The sequence below is a fragment of the Buteo buteo genome, chromosome 11 (assembly GCF_964188355.1).
Source record: "Buteo buteo chromosome 11, bButBut1.hap1.1, whole genome shotgun sequence".
In the NCBI taxonomy this organism is placed as follows: domain Eukaryota; kingdom Metazoa; phylum Chordata; class Aves; order Accipitriformes; family Accipitridae; genus Buteo; species Buteo buteo.
The window spans coordinates 42,519,001-42,541,596 of record NC_134181.1 but is presented as its reverse complement, the minus strand read 5'-3'; the positions used below and the strand labels follow the sequence as shown (position 1 = coordinate 42,541,596).

The 22,596-nt window shown below is 51.4% G+C and overlaps 1 protein-coding gene across 1 annotated transcript in view; it reads left to right on the top strand.

Moving 5' to 3' along the window:
• KSR2 (kinase suppressor of ras 2) overlaps window positions 1-22,596 on the top strand; it is an 82,058-nt gene that overhangs the window by 50,809 nt on the left and 8,653 nt on the right. Inside the window, exons 11-15 of the mRNA XM_075039650.1 lie at window positions 711-752; window positions 1,069-1,135; window positions 3,401-3,449; window positions 4,168-4,535; window positions 18,501-18,597. Coding sequence (XP_074895751.1) covers window positions 711-752; window positions 1,069-1,135; window positions 3,401-3,449; window positions 4,168-4,535; window positions 18,501-18,597 — 623 coding nt within the window. The remainder of the gene's footprint in view (window positions 1-710; window positions 753-1,068; window positions 1,136-3,400; window positions 3,450-4,167; window positions 4,536-18,500; window positions 18,598-22,596) is intronic.

Below are 22,596 nucleotides of genomic sequence, written 5' to 3'. Positions count from 1 at the left end.
GGTGGCCTCAGCAGCTCTTTCTTGCTTCATACCCATCACCTGCCTGCTCGCATGAGTCAAATCAGCCCATGGGCTTTGCCCACTGGTGATGGGGAGCCGATGGAGGGTACGACCACCTAGAGCCCTTCTGCAGTGCTGGCTTTGGGCAGTGGCTCCAGGGGCTGCTGATAGCTGCCGGCTTCTTTCAGTGCACCAGGAGGCAGGCAGGGAGCCCAGGAAGGACACGTCTCCGAAGCGTGGCAAAAATGCACAGTTAGATTGGCTGGATTGGGCAAAGATGGGGAGCAGCTGCAAATCCATTGCTCGGTGTCTCCGTGATGCCAAGTGGTTCCCAAAGGCTGGTCGGGAGCCGAGCACTCCAACCCTGTGGGCTTTTACTGGCAACCAGGTGTCCAAACCCCACCAGCAACACTGCAGATGACATCAACGCTCTCTAAATGGTATAGAGCAGTAGCTGATGGTGGCAAAAATTAGGTTATAATCCAGCCAGATTGTTAGAGGGCTAATGTCTTAATTTTTTGGCCTGGGCACCCTACGTGCCATCGTGGGTAGCATCCTCTGGAGAGGTGGAGGTGGGAGAAGTTGGGTCATGCAGAGGGGGACCCAGACCTGGGACTGGCATTTCGTGGTGCAGGACTGGGTGCGGGTTGGGGTCTCTTCAATGTCTGGCTCTGCAGGTCAGTGTTTAACCCCGCTTTTCTCTTTTCCAGCTTCCCATTACTACAAGTACAAGCAGCAGTTCATTTTCCCAGGTAAGTCTCTTTGAAAGTCTCCCCTATAACGTGGGGTGCTGAGATACCCCTTAGGGGGGGTGGCTGCATGGCTGGCTCTCCTAACCCCTGGATTTGTGCAGGCGGGTTGTGCTGGGGTGGGATTTCTCGCCGAAACCAGTACACTGTTGCAGGACCGTGCACTAAGATGCTGCAGGGCTGGGTGGTCCTAAGTTACACCCAGCTTATAGCTAAAGGTGTAACTAAATTGGACCTGGGGACGAAGGGGAGTTTTCGGTGGGATTTAGCTCCCTTGGGTGCCTCCCAGCCCGCTCTCACTCCGTTCTCTTCTCCCCAGATGTGGTGCCCGAGACGCCGACCCGAGCCCCGCAGGTGGTCCTCCACCCCGTCAACTCCAACCCCATGTGAGTGCCTCCTCCTCCTCCCGGCCAGCTTCACCTTCCCCTCCCCAGGCAGCGCATCCTCTGCACCCCACCTCCTCCGGGCACCCATGGGTGGTCCCCTGGCTTTGCAGGACCAGTTTGGGGCTCAGGGATGCCTTTTAGGGCAGGTTGGAGTGGATGATGGGGGTGAAGCCCTGGTGCTCCTACTGTACGAACGCAGCTCATGGCTCTGGCTTGTGTCTCGAGGAGGAGAAAGGTTGAAAGGACAGCGCAGGGGATTGATTTATAACCTACAGCAATGCACCTGCCCGGCACTTCGCCGTCAGAAAAAAAAATGACTTTTAGTCCAAGGCAAAACCCACGAGACGCCAAAGCCCAAGCGATGAATCTTTTACTAAATTATAAGGAGAGAACCAGGGTCTTTGAGATAATTTTAATAAAGGCAGTTCATGCAGCCCCACCTGTAATATTTTCAAGCCCAACAAACTTTGCACTGAAATTAGTTTTGAAATGCAGTATCTAATTGGCATTAGGACCAGGTGTCCCTGGCACATCAAGTCCGAGCTGCTCTGCCGAATGCGGCAGTCGCCGAGGTCCTTGTGCCTGCGCCGCCCCAGCAGTGACATTACAGTTTAGGATTGCTTGCCGATCCTTTTTATAAATGCCATTTTTGAAGGATTTTACAAGCCAGGAGTTTAACAGATAGGGTCTCGCTCCAGGCTGTGATGTGGTTTGTTTCCAGCTCACCCACGCTCTCCAAACTGCATTGGCAACTGCTGGGCGGTCCGGCAGATCTCGCCTCTGGGGGAGGTGATGGGAGGGATGGGGACAGAACTGCTGTCCCCACTGGTGGCTGGGAAATTAATGGCAAAGTGGTGAAGTCAAAGCCTTTTTTTTTTTTTTTTTTTTCCCCCCTTCCTTCCCTGCCTAAAGCAAGGTATCAGGCATAAGGCTGGCAGACTTTTGTGGGTAAATAGCTTTCAATATGCAAAATCTGTGATTCTTCTCTTGCTCACCCCGCTGAAAATAACCTGTGGGAGCCATTGAGGTTACCCTGGGCTCGGCTGGGTTAAACAGCAGACTCTGCTTCGGATACTCGGGAGACAAGTATTCGTGCCTGGGTTAAAGATCAGGCAGGAGGAGACTGCTGCTCCTGCAAACCGCCTGTGCATCGTGATGGGCAGCAGAAGCCGTCAGCATCTACCTGGGCTTTCTGTGCTGCTTAAAATATCAGGGTTGGCTCCTTTGGTATATGCACCTCTGTCTCCCCTGGGATTTATAGGTCTTTAGTGGCGATTGAATGGGATAGGAAGCACAGGACCACAGCGTCTGAGTGGTTTGGGGAGTGTTATGCCTATCCTGTGATCATTGCTGTCTCGGGGAGTGGATGCTGTTATTTATGCTATTGATAATAATAATTTGGAATATATTTATATTATGCTCAAAACCACCCAAGCTGCTCCGACTGATCTTCCCCACAGAATTTCCCTAATTCCCTGTTAACTGTCAGGTGCAGTGAGACCCTGGTCAGGGACCTGGTGGTGGGAGGCGCTGCGTAAGCAAAGAAGAAAAAAAGGAGCTCCTGGCCCAGAGAGCTGGGAAACTAGAGAAATTCAAGTGCTCTTACTGCAGGGGAGGGTCTTTGAAACCTCCACTTCTCAAAAATAATTGAAAAACCTGTTTTGTTCTCTTCTGGCTGCTAATCAGCTGCACTTGTCGCTTTGGCTGGCATTCGTTGGGAAGGTAATTCTGATCTTAGAAACCACCTAAAAATGCCATGAGCGCATGCCCCAGCGCTGCCTTGAGATGGTCAGTAGCTGTGAGAGTGTAAATCTGTCCCTTATGCGGGGTTAGCTGGGGGTGATGCCTGTCTGCTGTGCCCTGGCCTTGGGGCTCCTCTTGGGGCATGCGGTGATGGTGCATCCTCTGCACCGCGTGCTTTGGGCGATGGGATGGAGACCTGCTTGTGTGCTCCCATGTCACCAAATCCATCCTGGAACTTCATGCATCTGATATTAATTAATGCAATAATTAATATTGCTCATTCCCACTATCGTCCCCCCCTCCCGTGTGAGCACCCAGGGCTGTCCTGGGAGATGGAGGCAGCCAGGGCATGGGTGGGAAGGCGTTGCTCTCCCAAATTAGCAGCGAGCCTGGTACTTCTCCTCCCTGATCCCTTTAGTCTTGGTGCAGAGCGATACTGCGGGAAGCAGGACTCGACACCTGCGTGTGCTCCCCACCTAACTGTGTTTCTACCCGGCGGTAATTCAGTAATTCTTTTAACAGCCTGGAAGGAAACCCATTGCTTCAAATTGAAGTGGAGCCCACCTCGGAGGTGAGATGGCTGGACTTGCTCCTGTGCTTAACGGGCCTTTATTTTATATATATCTTGGGGCACATTTCACAGGAACCAGTTAAGCTTAGCATCTGTGCAGTGAAATTGCTGATAATTGAATTAATGGCCAGGCCTGATCCTGCCCAGGCATCCGTGTCCCCACCCCATGAAGAGGGACCCTCATGGGCTTCGTCTCTGCACTCAAGTTTATAGTTCAGTGAGCTTTTCTGAGATGCATTAAAAATGTGGTGGAGGGGAAGAGGTGGAGGGTGAGGACGGGGATGCAGCTTTTAATGGGTGTTGTAAATCCTGTAGAAAGCATATATGGAGCGTCAAGGGAAAAGTCAGACCCATCCCGGGGGGCTGGGTGTGCAGACCGGGGGGTGCCAGGGTGGGAGCAGTCGGTATTAGCGGAGCACAGCTTGGCCAGGGTAGGATGAAACGCTGCTTTCAGACAAATGAATTAAATGCTGCAGTGTGTCACGCTCTTGTGTTTAACCCTGGAGTAAAAAAATGCCTCCCTGTAAAATCTGGGTTTCTGCTCGCTTTGCATAAAACGCAGCCGCCCGGTTGCCTTTGGAAGGTACCTGCCTGGTTTCTCTGGGTCTGAGCAAGCAGTAGGTGGGTTAAGTGGGATTTTGTCCACGTTACCTTCATCGGCTACAGTTTTTTTCCCCCTGTTTTATTGTGCTCACCTCCCTTGACCTCCCTGCCGCAGAACGAGGAAGGCACCGAGGAGGCACAAGAATCTGAGGACGACTTTGAAGAGATGAACCTCTCGCTCCTCTCTGCACGCAACTTCCCCCGCAAGGCCAGCCAGACCAGCATCTTCCTCCAGGAATGGGACATCCCCTTCGAGCAGCTCGAGATCGGCGAGCTCATCGGCAAGGGCCGCTTCGGGCAGGTCTTTCACGGCCGCTGGCACGGGGAGGTGGCCATCCGCCTCATCGACATCGAGCGGGACAACGAAGACCAGCTGAAGGCCTTCAAGAGGGAGGTGATGGCGTACCGGCAGACTCGGCACGAGAACGTGGTGCTCTTCATGGGAGCCTGCATGAGCCCTCCCCACCTTGCCATCATCACCAGGTAAGCCCCGACATCTCGTGCTCAGCCGGAATAATTATTTTCTTTCCAAAACACCTTCCTGCGGTCAAACGTTACTGGGAGGTAAGGCTGGCCATGCCTCCCTGCCCTAGCAAAGGGATGTTCTCCATCTGCTGTGATTTATGCAGATGGCAAACCCATCAAAGTGGGTCCAGGCAGATTCATCTCCTGTAGAAGTGGAGCTTGAGACAGGAGTGGTTTGTTTTAACCAGGAGGGATGTAACCTGGTGAGATTCAGCAGTTTCTATCCTGGTCTGTTGTTTGTTTTTTTTTCCCATGGTGCCCTGGTCAGGTCCCTGGGTGGGTGGTGGGGACTGGACCCTGCTCGACCACTGCCACAGCATGGAAAAGCCTCTAATTGCATAAAGCAGCCAGTCACTTGAGAACACCAGGTTTCATGAATAACTCGGTGCTGTGAAAACAGCTCGGGTGTCTGAAGGCTCAGCAGGGTGCAAGTGTTAGGTCCAATGGTCTGTGAAATGGCCAGGAGGGCAGCAGAGGTGGGAAAACAAGACACTTGCAAGGAAGTCTGGTATTCCACAGGTCTGGAGCCCATCCACAGGCTCTCCTCGCTCCCGAGGAGGTGGGAGACCTTGCAAGACAAGTCACAGTCTCCTGGAGCATTTCCTCCCTTTCCCAAAGCTGTTGTCTTTATTTATTACACCCCAAACCGGGTATGAGACTAATAGGAATGAGTTTGGGATGGGGCCAGGGGAGGGAGATTGGGGGCTCGAAGAGCTGCTGGCTGAGCGGCTGGTGATGCTCGGGGACATCGTAGCAGGGTGTGGGGATGAGACTGCTGGAGCGGGGCTTCTTGCAGCTGGTTGGGGAGCAAGCTGAGATTTGGGGTCTCCCAAACCATCTCAAACACATCCAGAGCTGCTTTGGTCTCAAGGAATTCCCATGTACCTGCTGTCACCCACGTGCCTGGTGGGAAATGCAGCACCAAGCATCCTGGCATGCTCTTTGCATGGGTGGGCAATCATGAAATCCCCACTTGAGGCAGGGAGGCTGCAGCTGCTCCCAGAGTAGCTGTTGTTGTGTGAAATACATTTATTTTTGAGTATTCAGTTATTTTCCTCACCTCTAGACCATGTGCTCAGCCATGGGGCTTGAGGCAGCGCCGCTTTGCCTCCTGCCACAGGTTACCTTCTCTCGGAGAAGTTTCCCCAAGGTGAGGTTGAATTTCCAGCCTCCTCTTGGCAGCGTTTCAAAAAGCCTGTGCTGAAACGGCAACGCTTCTGACAGCCATTAGTGATGAAATATTGCATCATCCTTTCCTAATGTCCCCTTGAAAGCGGCACCTCCTGGCCCCCCGGTCCCACCTGGGGCGGCTCTGCAGGTGCTGGGGTGGGGGCTTTGCTCTGCTCCCCTCCTTGCTCAACAGCGAAGGATTTCAACCCAAATTTGTGGCTCCTCATGCCATCGCTTGCTTGCTGCCCCGGTGGGTTCATGGGCTGCATTTGGCTTGGGAGTTGCATCCTCCAGAGACAAGGTGACTCCAAATGGGAGCTGGCTCTCCCCAGCTGGGACTGGAAAAAATACGCTTTTTATTTTGGACCAAAAAAATAGTCATCTGGGAAAATTCAACAGCATTTCAGATCTCCATCTATTAGCTAGCTTCAGGCCAAAAGCATTTTGAAAAGTATGTAAACACATGTATTGATCGATGCGTCAGAGACCCCATCCATGTGTTACACCGTGTTGTTGCCTCTACCCAGAGGAAAACGCAGCTTCTCCATCCCGCTCTGCTCCATGGTCCCTTTGCAGCCCCTATTTGCTCAGCTTTTCAATCCTATTCAATATCAAAACCTGGGCAATATATTCTTTTTCTTTTTTTTTTAGCTACAAAGTGTTTTCTATTCTAATGCCTCTTTATATAATACCATAAAGGTGCCATTTTTGACAGTTTGACAAAATAAATATGTGCGCTGCAGTAGCTTGATACATTAATATGAGGTCTGTGAAGCGCACTGCTCGGCTTGCTTTTCTTCCCAGCTGCAATCGGTCCTTTTTTTTTAAGGTCAAAGTACAGCTTTATTGGATTGCCCTAAATATAACCTGTGCTCGCAACGTCTCCGAGCATTGCCTCCTCTTTGCCTACAACCGGCAACCCGCTTTTATCCGTATTCTTCGAAGGCTGAATTAACATCACGATAGTTTTTTCAATTGCAACTGGAAGCCTGCTTGGTTTTCTCCTGCTGGGATTTCTGGGGTGCGATTGGCTCATGGCCGGTGCTGGTGCTGGGCTGGCCATGAGGATGCAGGAAAGCCAAAGCAGGGGGATGCTGGAAGGGGGCTCAGCTCAGTCTCAGGGACTTTTGGGAAGCCCAGGACTACATGAGTGCCTATCCCTTAGCCCAGAGGTAATTTCCAGACTCAATTTATTCCCCTTTGATGTTTCCCAAGGGGGTCTGTTCTGCTGGTGCTTCCTCAGGAGGCACCTCTGGAGCTCTCGGGGCAAAGCATCCCTTGCATTTCCCAGGGTGACAGCACAGGGATGCTCCCTTGCCTTTGTGCCTGCAGTCCTTGTCTGGTCTCTACTTGGTTGAACTTTTCTGGGGGCTTTTTGGGACATCTCTGATCATCTCCTGTGGGGAAAAGCCTTCTGGCCATGTGGAAGTCTCCATCCCATACATGTTTCCTTATCTGGCCCTGCTTCTTGGAATAGGTAGGTCTTTCCTAAAGGATATGACAGCTCTGGGGACTCTTCTGCCATGGCACAGGTGGGAGCTGCTGCTCAGGCGTTATAGGGAATGACTCTGGGAAGAGGACAATGTGGCGTGAGCTGGGCTGAGAAGGGTCAAGGATGCTGGGGATAGTCCAGGATGTGGCACTGGGGGTGGAGGGAGGCTGGTGACCCTTGCAGAGGGGAGAGCATCGCTCTTCAAACAGGATTTTTTCTGAAGAGACTCAAGTTTTCCCTGTGGGTTTACAGGAATAACTTTAAACCAGGCTTTGCTTGGAGTGGGGGAAAATCAGTTCCAGCTGTTTGATGAGGCTAATTACAGATACAAATCCAGGATGTCCGAATTTCCTCACCCACTCCTCCCTGCGCACATCCCCAGCCCCGAACTGGCTGTGTGCAGAAAAGGCCCCTTTTTTTCTGGGTGCCCAGAGGTGGTCGCTCGAGGACATTTTTTTCCACCAAGAAAAAAAAGCAATTTCTTGTAGCTGTAAAAGAAATCTCCATTTTCCTGCCGGCATGCTGGAAGCAGCTGCCCGTCCCTGGAAGGGGCTTTACCATGCCGTGCCACCCAGTGCTGCTGCAGGGGGGTTATTTATAGATGGGTTTATTTTTACTTTTTCACATCCCTACGTTTTCCTTCCTGCTTGCTTGTGATATTCAAGGATTGCCTCATTAGCAGAAAGAAATCTCTCCCCTCCAAACAGCACTGACCCATGGGCAAAAGCTGGAAGGGGAAACTGAGGCAGCAGCTTGCCAATGGCATGATGCTTTGTGTTAACGCTCAATTTTCTCTGCATTAGCCATTGGTCTGGCCAGATGACTGGGACCAGTACTGCTTAGTATCTTCATCGCTGACATAGTGGGATCCAGTGCACCCCCGGCACATTTGCAGATGACACCAAGCTGAGCGGTGCGGTTGACATGTCTGAGGGATGGGATGCCATCCAGAGGGACCTGGACAAGCTCAAGAAGTGGGCCCAGGTTCAACAAGGCCAAGTGCAAGGTCCTGCACATGGGTCAGGGCAACCCCCAGTATCAACCAGGCTGGGGGGTGAAGGGATGAGAGCAGCTCTGCTGAGAACTGGGGGGTACTGGTGGGTGAAAAGCTGGACGTGACCTGGCAATGTGCGCTCACAGCCCAGAAAGCCAACCCTACCCGGGGCCGGATCAAAAGCAGCGTGACTGGCAGGTCGAGGGAGGGGATTCTCCCCCTCTACTCCGCTCTCGTGAGACCTCATCTGCAGTACTGCGTTCAGCTCTGGGGCCCCCAACTTAAGAAGGACGTGGACCTGTTGGAGCAAGACCAGAGGAGGGCCACGAAGATCATCAGGGGCTGGAGCATCTCTCCTATGAAGACAGGCTGAGAAGGAGAAGAGAAGGCTCTGGGGAGACCTTATAGCAGCCTTCCAGTACCTAAAGGGGGCTTAGAGGAAAGATGGGGACAGACTTTTTAGTAGGGCATGCTGTAATAGGACAAGGGGTAATGGTTTTAAACTAAAAGAGGGGAAATTCAGACTAGATACAAGGAAGAAATTTTTTACGATGAGGGTGGTGAGACACTGGCACAGGCTGCCCAGAGCGGTGGTTGATGCCCCATCCCTGGAAATATTCAAGGTCAGGTTGTTCGGGGCTCTGAGCAACCTGGTCTAGTTGAAGATGTCCCTGCTCATTGCAGGAGGGGTTGGACTAGGTGACCTTTAAAGGTACCTTCCAACCCAAACCATTCCGTGAGTCTATGATTCTTGAGTTGTCTGTTAATGTGACTGTCTGGGTCGGAAAGGAAAGGAAGAAATTCAGCATCTTTTGGCAATGGGAGGTGGTGACTCCAAAGAGCGCTTCCATCAGAGCCGCTAATAGATTTTCTCTTGGGTAATGAGCGGTGGGGACAGTTAACATTCATCTTAATTAGTCTTGAGCAAGAGCGAATGTGAGCCTTGGTGCTTTGAGCGCTGCATAATGGATAGCACGAAACGGCATCAAAGTCCTCGGCCCAGTGGAAATGAAAGGACTGAAAAAATGCCGTGTTTGCTGCATACAGGCAAATGACAAGTTGTTTTTGCTGGTGTTGAATGAGACAAAGCCAGGCCTGGGTAAACTCACGTCAGCTCCTCGGGGCTCCTGGTCCCAGCCCCCATCAGTGGCAGCGCGGGGAGGGGAGGTAAAACCTCAGCCACCCAGGAGGTCCTTCAAAGGACAAAGTCAAACAGTTTTCTAATGCTATTAAAATGGCTCGAGCCACCCACGAAGGTAATGGATTGCAGAAACTACCAGGTTTTAGGATTCTGGGTGTTTCTTCTGGGGAAAAAAAAAAAAAGGGTGGGGGATTTTAATGCTTATTGATCCTTCCTGAGGCTCCTGGGTCTCATCGAGTCTGTAATGAAAGTGGGGGCATCAGCATGCTGGATGCAGCTTTCAGTGGGGGGGGGGGCACCCATGGCTCTTGTTGGATGGGAATGTTGTTTGCAAGAAGGGAGCGAGGTTAGCAAGTCTGAAAGGCAGGAGAGAGGAGGTTTGAGGTGGAGCTTCGTCGTGCTTTGAGCTCCCGCTGACTTGCGTGGGGGATTTGGTGTAGCTTTTCTAAGATTCCTTGGGTTTTAGTTAAAAGCTTAAAAGTGTCACTAGAAGCCCATGCAAAGGCCCAGGGATTTGTACCCTGAGACGATTCTGGCCAGGTTTTGGCCCCTCTCTCATCACAGTGCGATGTCAGAGTGACTCTGGATTTACAGGGTGCAACTGGGAGCCAACTCGATGGCTGCTGGCAATCCCACCTGGGGCTGCATGGCTGTGATTTATGTCCCCGCCGTGATGTGCCAGGAGGACCAAAGAGAACACTGAAGAACATTAGGAATTAAGCTTGACCATGGCAGGACTACATAAAAAGAATTAATTTGTCGAAGGTGCCTTTCAGCAGAGGAACTTGGAGTATATCTGCCAGAGAGGGACCATCTCCCAAAACCCTTCCCTGGAGCTGGTGGTTAGTGGGAGGGAGCTGAGTGCTGAGGCCAAACAGAAACCCAGGCCCTCTTCTCATGTGAGATACCAAAGATGAAAAGAGAGTTTGCTCTTTTTTCCTCTGTGGCAAAGCAAACTGGCTTCAATAACAGGGAACACATTACCTGCCACGAATTAGTAGGGAAGGTGTGAGAGTGAGGGATGGGAAGAATATCTGAGATGCTACGACTGTGTCTTACAGGATAACTTTCTGGCACTGCATGGGTTAATGTTGGGGTTTGTTATGATTTTATAATTTATTTCTATGCTGGTTTTTGGCAATGTCTAACGCTTGGCTCTGCTGCTGGGAGGAGCAAGCCCGGCTCCTTGCAGGGGATCCTCTCCCATTGCCGGGCGTGAGGGAGCTTGGACAAAGCTCGGCTTTAAACGCTTGACTCTTCCAAGCCTCTCCCCGTGCCAAACCTCCTGACATTTACAGTGTCCCAGCCTAGCTGCAGAGGATTTGGGACTTGTAAATCTCAGGGCTCAAGGAGCTGGGGGCCAAGCAGATGTTTAACGTAATTTGAAGGATGGGAGTAAAGGGGAAGGGTGTAAGCCATGGCACTTAGGACAAAACCGACTGGGGCTGCTTGGTTTTTCCCTGTGTGGGTGCTCCGTGGGGCCAGGATGGGCTGCGCAAGCCGCTGCATGCTGCTTGCAGCCAGCCCGTTGTTCTCTTCAGGGATAGTCATGTTGGCCATTTGGGCTTTAATGAACAACAAATTGGCTTTTTCTCCGCACTGCAATCCAACCATCTCAAAATACATCCTATCAGCCTTCTTTCCTGCCCTGGAAAGTTAAGTAGGTGCTCCAAATCCTGTCTAGCAGGAGGGAAACTGAGGCACAGAGCTGCCACATTGTTTTCCTCCACGTCAGGCTGGAGCCACGCATCCCGGAGCCAGGCATTTCCGAGATGCCTTTCACGTCTGGCCCTTCTCTCCCCACTCGTGGGTATATTTTGGGAGCAGAATCCATGAGGTCTTGCCTCCCGTAACCCTCCCCACGCTGGAGCACCTGCTTTGGGAGCCAAAGCATCACCTCCTGCCCTGCCTCTCGGTTGTCTTCCCTCCTTTTACTTTCTGCTGCGTTTCCCCTTTCCTAGCAGTTAAATAATGGAGCTCGTAGATCATATAATAAATAGGTATTGACTTCATGCCACAGGCTGGATCAGAATTGATTGACCCGTGGGAATACACTCCTTTGCAATCAATAAGAGGCCATCAGGCTGGATAAATCTTGATAATGACTGACAACAGGAAAGTCGATATGTGTATTAATATATACATTAAGCGAGTATATATCTTTTGCTTGGAGACAGCATTGCTTTTGGCAGCTTGCGGAGTGGGATGGGTTGGGGAGGAGACCAAAATATCCTGAGCAAAGAGGATGGCAGGGATGGGGAAAGGCAGCGGCTTGATCTTCTGTGAGGGTGTTTGATGTCGAAATAAGAGCTGGCTGCTTCGGTGCTGGCTGAGCTTTTCTTACCCATTGTAGCATCAAATCCCCGCCGGCGGCTGTTCGTTAGCACCGCCTTAACGTGCTTCTCTGGCGGGGGATGCTCGAGGGGAAAGTTCTCCTTTGTATTTTAAAAGTGTTTCAAAATGCCATGGAAATATTTCTGTTTTGGCCGTGACTTCTTGAGGAAAGTACTTAACGCAGCGGGACTCGGCGCTGAGGCACTTTACTGGAGAGGAAGGGATTTAAGCGGGTTTTTAAGGGAAAGCCTGTGATTAAGTGCCCTGCTGAGAGATGGTCCCACCACGTCTTTCTGCTTGTGCCAGCTCTTCCCTTCACTGCTGAGTGACATCTCAGCACGATTCCGTACTTTTTTTGAGCATGTTCATTGCTGGGGATCCTCTCTGGGGCTGGGGAGGGCTGTTTGCTGGGGCAGGTCGTGGGGGACCCCTGTGCTGGTATCCTCCTGCCTAGCCAAAGAGGAGGCTGCCCAGGGAAATAGTTCCCTCCTGTGACAGCATTATTAATTTTTTATTAATAATAATTATTATTACTATTTCAAAGTGGAGTTGGGTTCTAGTGAAGCAGCCGTCACGATCAAAAGACTTGCTTCTTCCCTCTCTTCAAAAGGAGGGTGGTTTTTTTAATTTCTTTTCCTTCCTGAAGTTCAAAATAGCAGGAGGAGCACGGTGTAGAGAATATATTAGGCTCCTTCAAAGGCAAGGAGAGGTCAAAGAGCCTTCACACATTCCCGTGCACCCAGCCAGCCCTCTCGGAGCCGATTACGAGCGCACCCTTTCAAAAGGCAGCAAGTGCCACCTGAAGCATCAAGTATTTTCGGATGACTTGTTTGCAACCAGGGCTTTAGATAAGCTGCTGGAGCCTGTGGCTGCTTTGCATTCACCTGTCTCTTAGCTCTTTTCCCTGCAGCTGTAGCATGGCTCGTCTCCTCTGACACTATCTCCTTCAAATAAAAATGCATGGAGTTTGCTTTCTCTAAATAACTTGTTTTTTTCCGAAGCGACGATGGAGTTGGAGCTACTTTTCGGGGAGGCTGATCCCCCTCCTCCTCCTCCTCCTCCTCCAGCCTCTGCGGTTTGGCTGCGCTGGCTGTAGTTATCTCGCTTGCCAGCTGCTGGGAGGAAAATTTTGCTGCCTAAGTAATATCCATCGAAGGACGACGCTTCCATCGGGCAGAGATAGCAAGCGTGGGACGAGGGGACCATCGCCTCTTCAGGGCTTTTCTATTTCCCTACGCTAGTTTTGCTCTGCAGAGGCTCCTCCATGCAAAGCAGGAGCCGGGTCGCTCTGAGCTCCAGGCTGGGGACCTGGGCTTTGCTGTGGCCAAAAAACGTTGCTCATGGCAGGTAATGAATTCCCCGCTTCCCTGTTGGGCTTGCTTTGGGAGACGTGGGTAAGGGTTCAATTCAGAGGTGGAGTTTGATGGGAAAAGTATTTTCACCCCCCGAGCGATGCTGCCAGAGGGGCTGAGCTCTGATGGATGCTGATGCTCGGCATCAGGTCTGCGGGCTCCCGGTCCGGTATTTCATGGCACCGCGCTGCCGTGAAGCTTTTGGCTGCTGCTTTCCTCCCTGGTCGTGGTCCGGCGAGGATGGATGGTGTTTCTCAGGGCCCAGGGAGGAAGGAAACCACATGTTGCTTTTATTGAAAGAGATGGGAGGATGGGGAAGGTGGTTCCCTGCTTGCCAGTGGGTGCAGCAACAAGGAGGGAAAAGAAAGGAAAGTTGTAGTCCTGGGGCTGAAACATTTCCATGCCAGATCTCCGGGTCCTGGGTATGCGTGGCTCGGAGAAGAGCGTCTTTGCTTCACCAGGAGGTTTGGGCAGTGGTGGATCCCAGTGAAACCAGTCCTGAGCATCCCTTACAGGGCTGGGGGGACCTGGGGCCCCAATAGCACTGGGTGCCACTGGCAGCCCAGTGGGGATAGCTGGCCTGTGAACCAGCCAAGCTTTTTTACCCCCCTAAGCTTTTCACTAGGGGGTTAAAAAAAAAATTATATATATATATATATATATATATATAGGTGTGGGGTCTGACACATGCCAGCTTTCTCCTTAGACTGAGACCTAACAAACTCATTGCAGCTCATGTCGGTGTGACCCTGGTTGTTCCAGCTGGGTGTCCCTGCTGTCCTTGGGGTGGCATTTAGATGCAGAGGGCTTGGGGAGCTCAAGCTGGATGATGCCACTGCTCTGCTTTGCTCACGCCAGCGTAGCAGGGAGAACGTGCGTAAAGGGTGCAATATTTCTTATTGATTTTTGAGGAAAACAAAGCCTAGGGATAAAAATTAACCCAAACCTCTCCCTTTGCTGCTCTTCCAGCCTTGTTTAATTTTCCGTTTTGTGAAATGCATTTGTGGCTGCCTAGTTTCAAAGGCACAATTGCCAGACGTCGGTAAAAGAGAAAAACAAGCCAATATAAGGAAACAGCTTGAAAACTTCCTGAATAACTCGGGCACGTGCAGACGTGTGCAGTACTGGTTCCTCTCCTCCCTGCTGCAGCTAGTCCTGCTCAGATGAAATCAAATAAGTCCCAGCTCAGCAGCTCTGGTTGCTGTGGTCGTATCTTTCTTAATATTCCCCAAAGATTTCTTCTTTTCTGTGAAATAATAAAAAGCAGCGAACTGCTGGGGAATGTGGAAGCATCCGAGCAGCCCCTCCTTTGCTCTGTCTTTCCTCAAGCACAGATGTAACCTGCTAGCAGAGGTATTTTTATATTAAAGTACTTATTAATTCTCACTCTCTCTCCTTCTGTGTCTCCCCTGGGTGTAAAGTGCCGGCTATCACCATGGTATCTGAGCTGGTTCCCCATAAATCAACATACTAGCAAGTAATGAGCTTCCTGGGGTCTGGCATTTATCACTTTGGGGTGTTCAAATGATCCTATTTAATTTAATGGGCATTTATGTGGATGGTTGAGCAGAGGGAAGAAAAGCACAAAACACCGGTGAGTAACAGCGTCGGGACCTGCGTGCAGCCGCCGTACCATCAGCTCTGAATTTATTCCTGCTCCTGAGCAGGAGCCGGGCTGAGGTCTTCAACCCTATAGAGGAGATGGCCGTCAATATAGAGATGATGGCCATCAATATACAGATGACGGCCATCAATATTGTGGGGGAGGGGAAAAAGCCCCAATGAGTGGGGGATGGATGAGGCTGTTTTCACATCGAATGGCAAAAATATCAAGAGGCAGTGCTCCAGCTCTTCCTCACTCATCCCTCCTAAATTGTTCCTCTGCAAGTCACTTTGGCTTTGCTCCCGTTGCTGATGTCTTCAGCCCACGCTGGTGAAATGCAGAGTGTTTATAAAGCAATTTGGGATTTGGCTTGCTTGGCTGAACACTTCAAAAACTCATTTTGAATAGAGAGTTACATCTGCAGCGGGATGGGGCTGGGACTGTCCTGGTGCCGGGGAAGGCTGCGAGCCGAGGTTACGCCGTGGGTTGAGGTCCGCTCCTGGAAGCCGGGGACCCCTGGAAGGGTCTTTGCATCTCCCCGAGCCACCCGGCCGGGCTGTCCCTGCTGCCTCTCGGCCCTGGCTGGGGTTTGGTGGGATGCCGGGGCACATGTCACCAACATCCCTGCTCTGCCGACGGGTGGGTTGGAGAGGTTGAGGAGGAGAAGACAAGTGTTTGTTTACGAATACGTACTTCAGCGGTGAATAAGCCGGGATCCGTCTGAAGACGCGAATCGTCTGCCTTTGTTTCTGGTGTCAAGCGTAGGCGGTCGCTGGCCTTGTGATCCGCAGCATCGCTCGCTCGCAGCCGGCTGGATACCTCAATGCCGTGGTTCAGCATAGACCTCTTGAAGTGGAAAGGCAGAAGATGATGTGCGTGCCCCGGGAGCCGTGCTTTGTGCCTGCTGCTCCTGCCCGAATGGGGAACGATTGACGGCGGATGAGGAATGAGAAGAAGCGAAATTGTTGAGCTCTGCCATGAAAAGGTTCTGCAGGTGGTGGCTGAATGGGCTCAGGTGCTGCATAATAGGTATCAACCGGGCTTTATCTCTCCATTGGCAGCTCCTTATCCGGCAAGAAAACTCTAACAAATACTGGTGCGGTGGTTGCTAGTTGAATTCATTCCGAGGAGTTATTCATTGAGGGGAGGAGAGAGGCACCTGGGCTGCCTCGATGGCTCTGCTGAGGTCTGATGAGCGGTGGTGGCATGTCCTGTGTCCGTGGTGCTTTGCCGTGTGCTGGTGCCACCACCTCGGGTCTAAGCGGTGGCTGCTCCACTTGTGCCGGGGCTCACGCCAGGTCCATCCGCTGCCTCCTTTAATGCGGTCCCTCTGTAAATGAAGCGGAGAGATGGGAATCTCATCCGAAAAGGGCTGCAGGCTCCGCTCCCGGGGTTATCTCTGCAGTTCAGACAAGCAGAAATTTGAGGATTTTCCTCTAAACAGCCCTTTCCCAGGAAAACAGCTAATCTTAACTCACTTCAGGGTTGAAATCAAACCCAGGTCCAGTGCTAATCTATTCATTGCATTTGCAGTGTCGATTCATGACGAATGCAGACCACAAGCTACTTTCTCAAATGGTTTTCTCTGGGGGAAAACAAGTGTTTGCTGGGGAGCAGGGAGGGCTGGGGGAACACCTTCATGCACAGGCAGGTCATGGGAGGTGGCAGAAAGCCCGTTGCATTACAGAGCTTAAAGCTTTACAGGTTTATTTAGCAAATTAGTGCAAAAAAACCTTCATACTGTAAAGGTGGTGGAAAGAGAATTCACGTCTGTCATTATTTTGCACCCTTTAATTCTGGTTGCCGAAATCCAAGGGTTTTCTTTATCGCTTATTTCCAAGTAGGAGTTCAAGTGCTCGGATCCTAATCTTCAGACAAATTCATATTCGACTGCAGCCAAACTATCGCAGAAGATAGGAAGCGGCTGGTTTAGTTAGAGGAAGATCATGCTTGTAATTGCGGGTGCCTCAGGTTTGCAGTCCAGCTGGTGTGCTCAGGGACGTGCTGAGACACCTGAGCAAGGAGAACCATTCCTGAGGTGGTGGTCGCACGGGTATGAAGATGCCCTAAAATCCTCACCGCAGCTTGCTTGCATCCGGCAAGGCTATTTCTAACACAACCTGTGACAGAGTACTTCGAAGGATGCTGTTGTCTTGCCAAAACCTGTGAGATATGGGACCGGTTCCACTCCTGCTCTGCTGCTTGACCTAAAAATTGTGCTCTCTGCCCAGGGAGGGAGCTTTTGCCTTAGGAGCAGGAGGATCCTTTGTATCCATGAGCTTCTGAAGAAGCAAGCAAGGTTTAATCCCAATAAGCAGTATCCCAGTTCCAATCAGTTTAATCCCTTGAAGAGCTGCAGAGAGCTCGGCTTTCCCCAACTTTCTGGAGGCGAACCTCTAACATCCCTGCTCTTGGGGGCTAATTGCTCACAGTGACCTTATTTGCATCCAGGTGATGACCTTGGCCACGCAGTAATGATGGGGGAATGGCAACCGCACTGTGGTTTGGGGGGATTGCTGTTGCCATTTTCAATGTCCGCAGGGAAATCACGGCAGAGCCTCCTGGGGGTTTTGCCTCATCGTACTGCTCTGAGCCAGCCTCGAGATAAAAAATAGAAGTGGGGCTTTACCGTGATGTTGCATTCTTGATTTCTCTGGATTTGCAACGTGGGGGAAGTCGCTGTGGGGCTGTTCACCCCTCCGCAGGGCTGTGCTGAGCATCGCTGCCCTTGGCGTGCCTCTTCTTCCTCGCCTAAGCCGGGGCTCTGAACCATCCCCTCTCCTCGTCTGAGCAACATGGTACCCAGGCAAACCCAGGGCAGCTCGGTGTGATGCTCCTCAGCCCTTGCAATGAGGCACAGCTCGGGCTGGTTATTTCCATCCCAAAAGGGCAAAACCTGTTATCTCAGGGGATAAATCCAGACCGGTCTTTGCTGGCATCCCCAGGGCTGGAGGAGATGGGCAAGGGGGAAAGTGGTGGAGCCAAGCGAGGATGCAGTGAGGGAACAGAGGAATTAAAACCTGTAACTTTTTATTTGTTAACTAGAACAGGATCAAATTAACGTCTGCGGTTGCCGAAGCCTCTTTAACGAGACGTGTGTCAGGCACTTTATTTCCCAGGCACAGGTATCCAGTCTCATCTTTCTAAAGTTGCCTGTAATGAGCGTGGGTGGATATAGAAAAGCAAAAAAGCCCTTTTTTGTGGGCAGGAGTCGAGGCAGCATCCACCCACGTACTCCATTATGATATTCAAATGTCAATATATTTTTAATTGGTTTATATCCCCCCCCCCCTCCAGCTGCCTTTGGTAATTAAGGCTCTGTAAATAGATCTGTAAATAGATTTTACTGTAATTGGTACGAGAAGGAAAATTGGAGGACATTGTACAGTGCATTGGGTTGGGTTTTTTTTTTTCCTCCCTGTCTTTCCTCTTTTGACTCATATTACATCTGTGAGTATTGTATCCTCCGAGGGAAGAGGCGGGGAGCCATGGGCAGTTTTGCACAAAAAGTCTGAAGCAAGAGGACCAGGTGGTTTGCTTGTGGCTGGGACACGGGGAAGAGCCAGGAACCAGCCCAGGTTACCCCTTAATGGGGCTCAGCACCATGGCGATGGTACCAGCACACACCAGGGAGCAGCATGAACTCCCTCCCAGTGCCAAACTGGGGAGAGCCCCCAGTTTCCGTGCTGAATCTTCAATCTGCCTTGAGATGTAGCCAAAGCTTTTGCAGTTATTTATAGTTCCCCGCCACAGCCGCTGCCTTTATAATTTGGGGATGTTTCTTGGCGGGGGTTTCTAAACCATGTTTCTATCTTCTCCCTTTTCCTGTTCTTTCAGCCTGTGCAAAGGACGGACTCTCTACTCGGTGGTGAGAGATGCCAAAATCGTCCTGGATGTCAACAAGACAAGGCAGATAGCACAAGAAATTGTGAAGGTACGGTATGGTGTGGGGGCAGCTCGGCACCGATGGGGGTCTGGGTCCAGCTGAGAGTCCAGCCGAGCTGCTCCGGGGAGTGGGAGTGAAGAAGCCAACGAGGGTGGGCAGGATAGCACCTCTTGACTTTAAAATCCATGTCTCTTAGACCTCCCTCATCCTTGTTGAGCCGAACTGGGGTGGTACCAAGGTTTCCCATGGGCTCCCCGTGCAGTGGTGAGCTTGGGGCTCATCCTGGCCACAGCTCCTTCTTCCCCCTTGGAAGTCCAGCTTTGCTGCTGCAAGCGAGTTGCTGGTTGGATATTCCTCTCCTCTTGGAAAAAAAAACAACCCTAATCTGCTGTTGGTCTGAGATTTCCACGTCTCTGTAGTGAAAGCATCCCCGCAGCCAAGGCACCCGGAGGAGTCAGTGCCGTGGTGCTCATGGCAGGAGGCTGTGTGTGCCATGAGGCAGAGCATGCGTACATTTTTCAGAGCTAAAAAAGCTTTTCCTTTCACAGCGATGACTCAAAGTGCATGTTCGACACTTCAGATGTGACCATATAAATAGATGCTGGGGAGGATCCTCACGTGGCAGGGTCAAGTGGCTGGGAAGTTGCGTCCTGAGCCATCAAAGCTTCCCGTTGCGTGTCTGCAGTGGTTCGTTTTCCTAAGAGGTGTTGAGTCGTCTGCCAGAGTAGGGTTGTACTGTGATTCCAAACATACTTAACACCAAACGATACCAAAAGTATTTGGCATGTGTTCTACCTTGGGAGCTGCGACACTGACCCTGTGCCCTGCTCAAGGTCAGCCAGCACCTCTGGTCCCCAGCAAGACCAAATCGTCTGGGGCTAAGCTCCCATTTAACATATTTCTATGGAAAAAAAAAAAAAAGTTGTTTTTCTGGCAGATCTTAAACCCCCTTAAATATTCAAATCCATGTTATAAAACAGAATATGTTCTGCAATATATCCTGAGTGGTGCCGTTCCCCTGCCTGTGCTTATGCTCTCTCTTATTAGATTGCCTATTTTGCGTTTATTTACACCCAGATTTAGCAAAGTGCATGTTGCTTTTAAAGTCAATTCCTTAAATTCCCCCAAAGTCTCTCGGCTCCAGGCAGGAGCTGACAGTTGAGCATAGGCTTAACTGCTTTGCTGAGCTGCCCGCGTCCGCACGGACGTTGCGAGAGGTGTCTCGGAGCTGTGATGTGGCTGAGCCCCATGTTGGGGTGATGGAGGGAAGCTGCAAGGGATGAACTTCCCATCTTCAGTGTACTGTCCTGAGGCATTGAGCAGGTCTCCCCGCTCCAAGGGTGCTCCTGGACCTGTTGGGTGATGCTGTCAGCCCCACGCAGGGCTGTAGTGTGCCCCAAGTTGGGTGGTGGCACCTTCTTGCAAGCTCTGGCTTGCAAGTTGGGGTGTCTGAGACAGCCGAGGGCTTCTCTGCTTCATTTGTATTTTTGATCCAGTATTTTCCACTTTTTAAAGATGGATTTTTCCCACTGAGCAGATGTCTGAGGTATCACATAGGTTTGCCTCATATTTTTTCCCCTGACTACCACTGCGCTTGTGCTCAGCGTTCTCGCCTCCCAGATGTTCACAGCGGGAGGTAACAGCTTGGTGCAGCCCTTTCTCTGGGCGCGTTGCATCGCTTCATGTAGGTTGGGGTTTTGAGGACTAGGCTAAGAGACCGCTGTCTTCTGCAGCTGCGTGTGCATTAGGAACGGGTTGGAAACCTCAAACTTTTTGCAGTGTTGTGAGGCATTGCCAGCACTGGGGAAGCATCACTGGGTTTGTGAGATGAAAGCATTGCCATGAAGAACACCAGCCATGAGATGTGCTGAAGCAAATCAGCACGACTGCACGTAGACCTGGTTGTAGCCCCAGCAGCAAGCCCGCTTCCCTGCATCCCTTCTCCTCCTTGGGAATACGGGGTTGGGTGTTCCTGCTGGAACAGAGGGGTTTTGGGTCTGAGCCAGGTCCCCGTAGGAATTAGCAGAGGTCCGAAGGCAAAGCCGTGCGGCATGGGTGCTGAGCTCAGGCTCTCTCTGTGCACTGGAGGGATTTCAAGACAGTGGCTCCTGCTCGCAGGAGAGGTCCATCACACCCCTGTCACAGCCATCCCGGTGCTGTGCCCCAGAAATATTGCCCGTTGCTGGTGTGCACTAGGAGGAACAGTTTCTCTGCCTTCCCACCTCTCCCTGTCAACCATCAGCAGATGTTAAGGACGTTTTGGTGGACTTGGAGGTGGCTGGTGTGGAGAGGCAAAGGAAAACCCCAGCATCTTGGTGTGGTTGGGCTCGGGGTGGCATCACTGGGAGGAACTGGAGGCAGGACCATGGTGGAATCTTCGGCTTTGCCACCCGGTCACGACAGTTGTTTGACTTTATCCTTTGAGTCCCCGTACGCGATAGGAGAGCCGTTAAGCTTATTGGATTAGCGGCTGCAAGGGCTCTCGTTATGCCGTGATCCTCCGGAGGCAAAAATTAATTTATTTAAGAAGCGAAGCCGGCAGAGGGAGCTGGCTTTTCACGCACGCCGGGCAGCCGAGCAAATTAAGGCATTATTGGACCGAGAGTGTTTTCTCACAGATCATCCCGGGGACGAAGGTGGCGGGGCTGGAATTTGCAGTGGGATCTGCGCGATAACCCCCGGAGCGAGGCGAGCGATTCGGGTTTGCTGAGAGCTCCTCGAGAAATACCTTCAGCAACGTCTTGGCTGCGTTTGATGATTGCATGGGAGATGCATTCACATCCATGCTGTCTGAGCATGGGTGCAAAGGCCCCGCTGCCTGCTCTGAGCTCCCGTCAACCCTGGCTGACGGGAGGGGGCTGCAGAGCATCCCCATGGCGCTGGGTCTCATCCTGTCCCATGGATGCTTAGGGCCCTGCGCTGCACCTTGCAGGAGAAACAGGCTCCCAGCATTGAAATGCTGTTCCTTGCACAACCCTGACACTTTGTGAAGGTGACAGTGACATTTTAAAGCAGATTTTTAAACCTCATCATTATTTCATGTGCTGGGACCTGGAGACCCCTAATTAATCCCAGTGCCTGGAATGGTCCCAGCATCCAGCTGCAGCTGTGGCATCTCAGGGCCAGCAGCAGCCCCAGATCCTTTCCTTCCTCCAGCATCCTTCAGCAGAGGCTCTTCAGGATTTGACCACCAAGGGGTGCAGTTAAAGCCCCGTGACTTGCTGGGTTGGGGTGTTTGCGGTCCCCAGCAGCACGTTGTCTCTGGCTGCTCCCAGCCTTTCCCGCTGCTGGAGCAGAGCCCTGCAGGTCTATGCTCTGGCGAGTCCTTGGTACTGTCAGGATTTTTTTCCACATGCCGGGCATTTGCATTTGAAGATTTGTGGGTTTTTCAGCTTGCTTTCCCAATTTTTCCAGATCGTTACTGAATTTGGATTGTGCCTCCCAGCTTCACGCAGGCTGCAAACTTAAAAATATATTCTTGTTCCACTGCCTGTGTGGTTAATGGTGATGTGTGAAAAGATGGACCCCCGTGGAAATTCAGTTAATAAATCCCCCCATGTCAGTGATAGACAACTGATACTCTTAAGCAACAGTTTGCTGGCCCATTTGGCATTTAGCCTTCAGTAGCTTCCTCTAGACCAGGTTTCCCCTAGTCTGCTTATGAGAATGAAAAGTGAGACAGCATCAAAAGCCCTGCTGAAGTCAGGATAAATGGCTTTTATCATCCTCCCCGTTCCCAGAGCTGGTTATCCCGTTGAGCTGAATGTCTGCCACATGGAGCTGTCGGCAGTCTGCTTGATTTGTCGATGCTAAACAAGCCCGGTGCAGGGGAGTTTGGATTTCCCACCCATGGTCTTTTTTTTTGCATCATTAGCAATAATTTTAATTAACCACCAAGTAGCTTTTCCCAGGGGAAAAGAATTAAGGCAAGACTCTTGCGCAGTGCTTGTTTCCAGACTAATGGTGTCGGTGTGCACATAGGAAGCACTAATGGCTCAGCCAGGGTGTGCGATAGCAGTGATGGAGAGCTTTGACTTATTACACTTC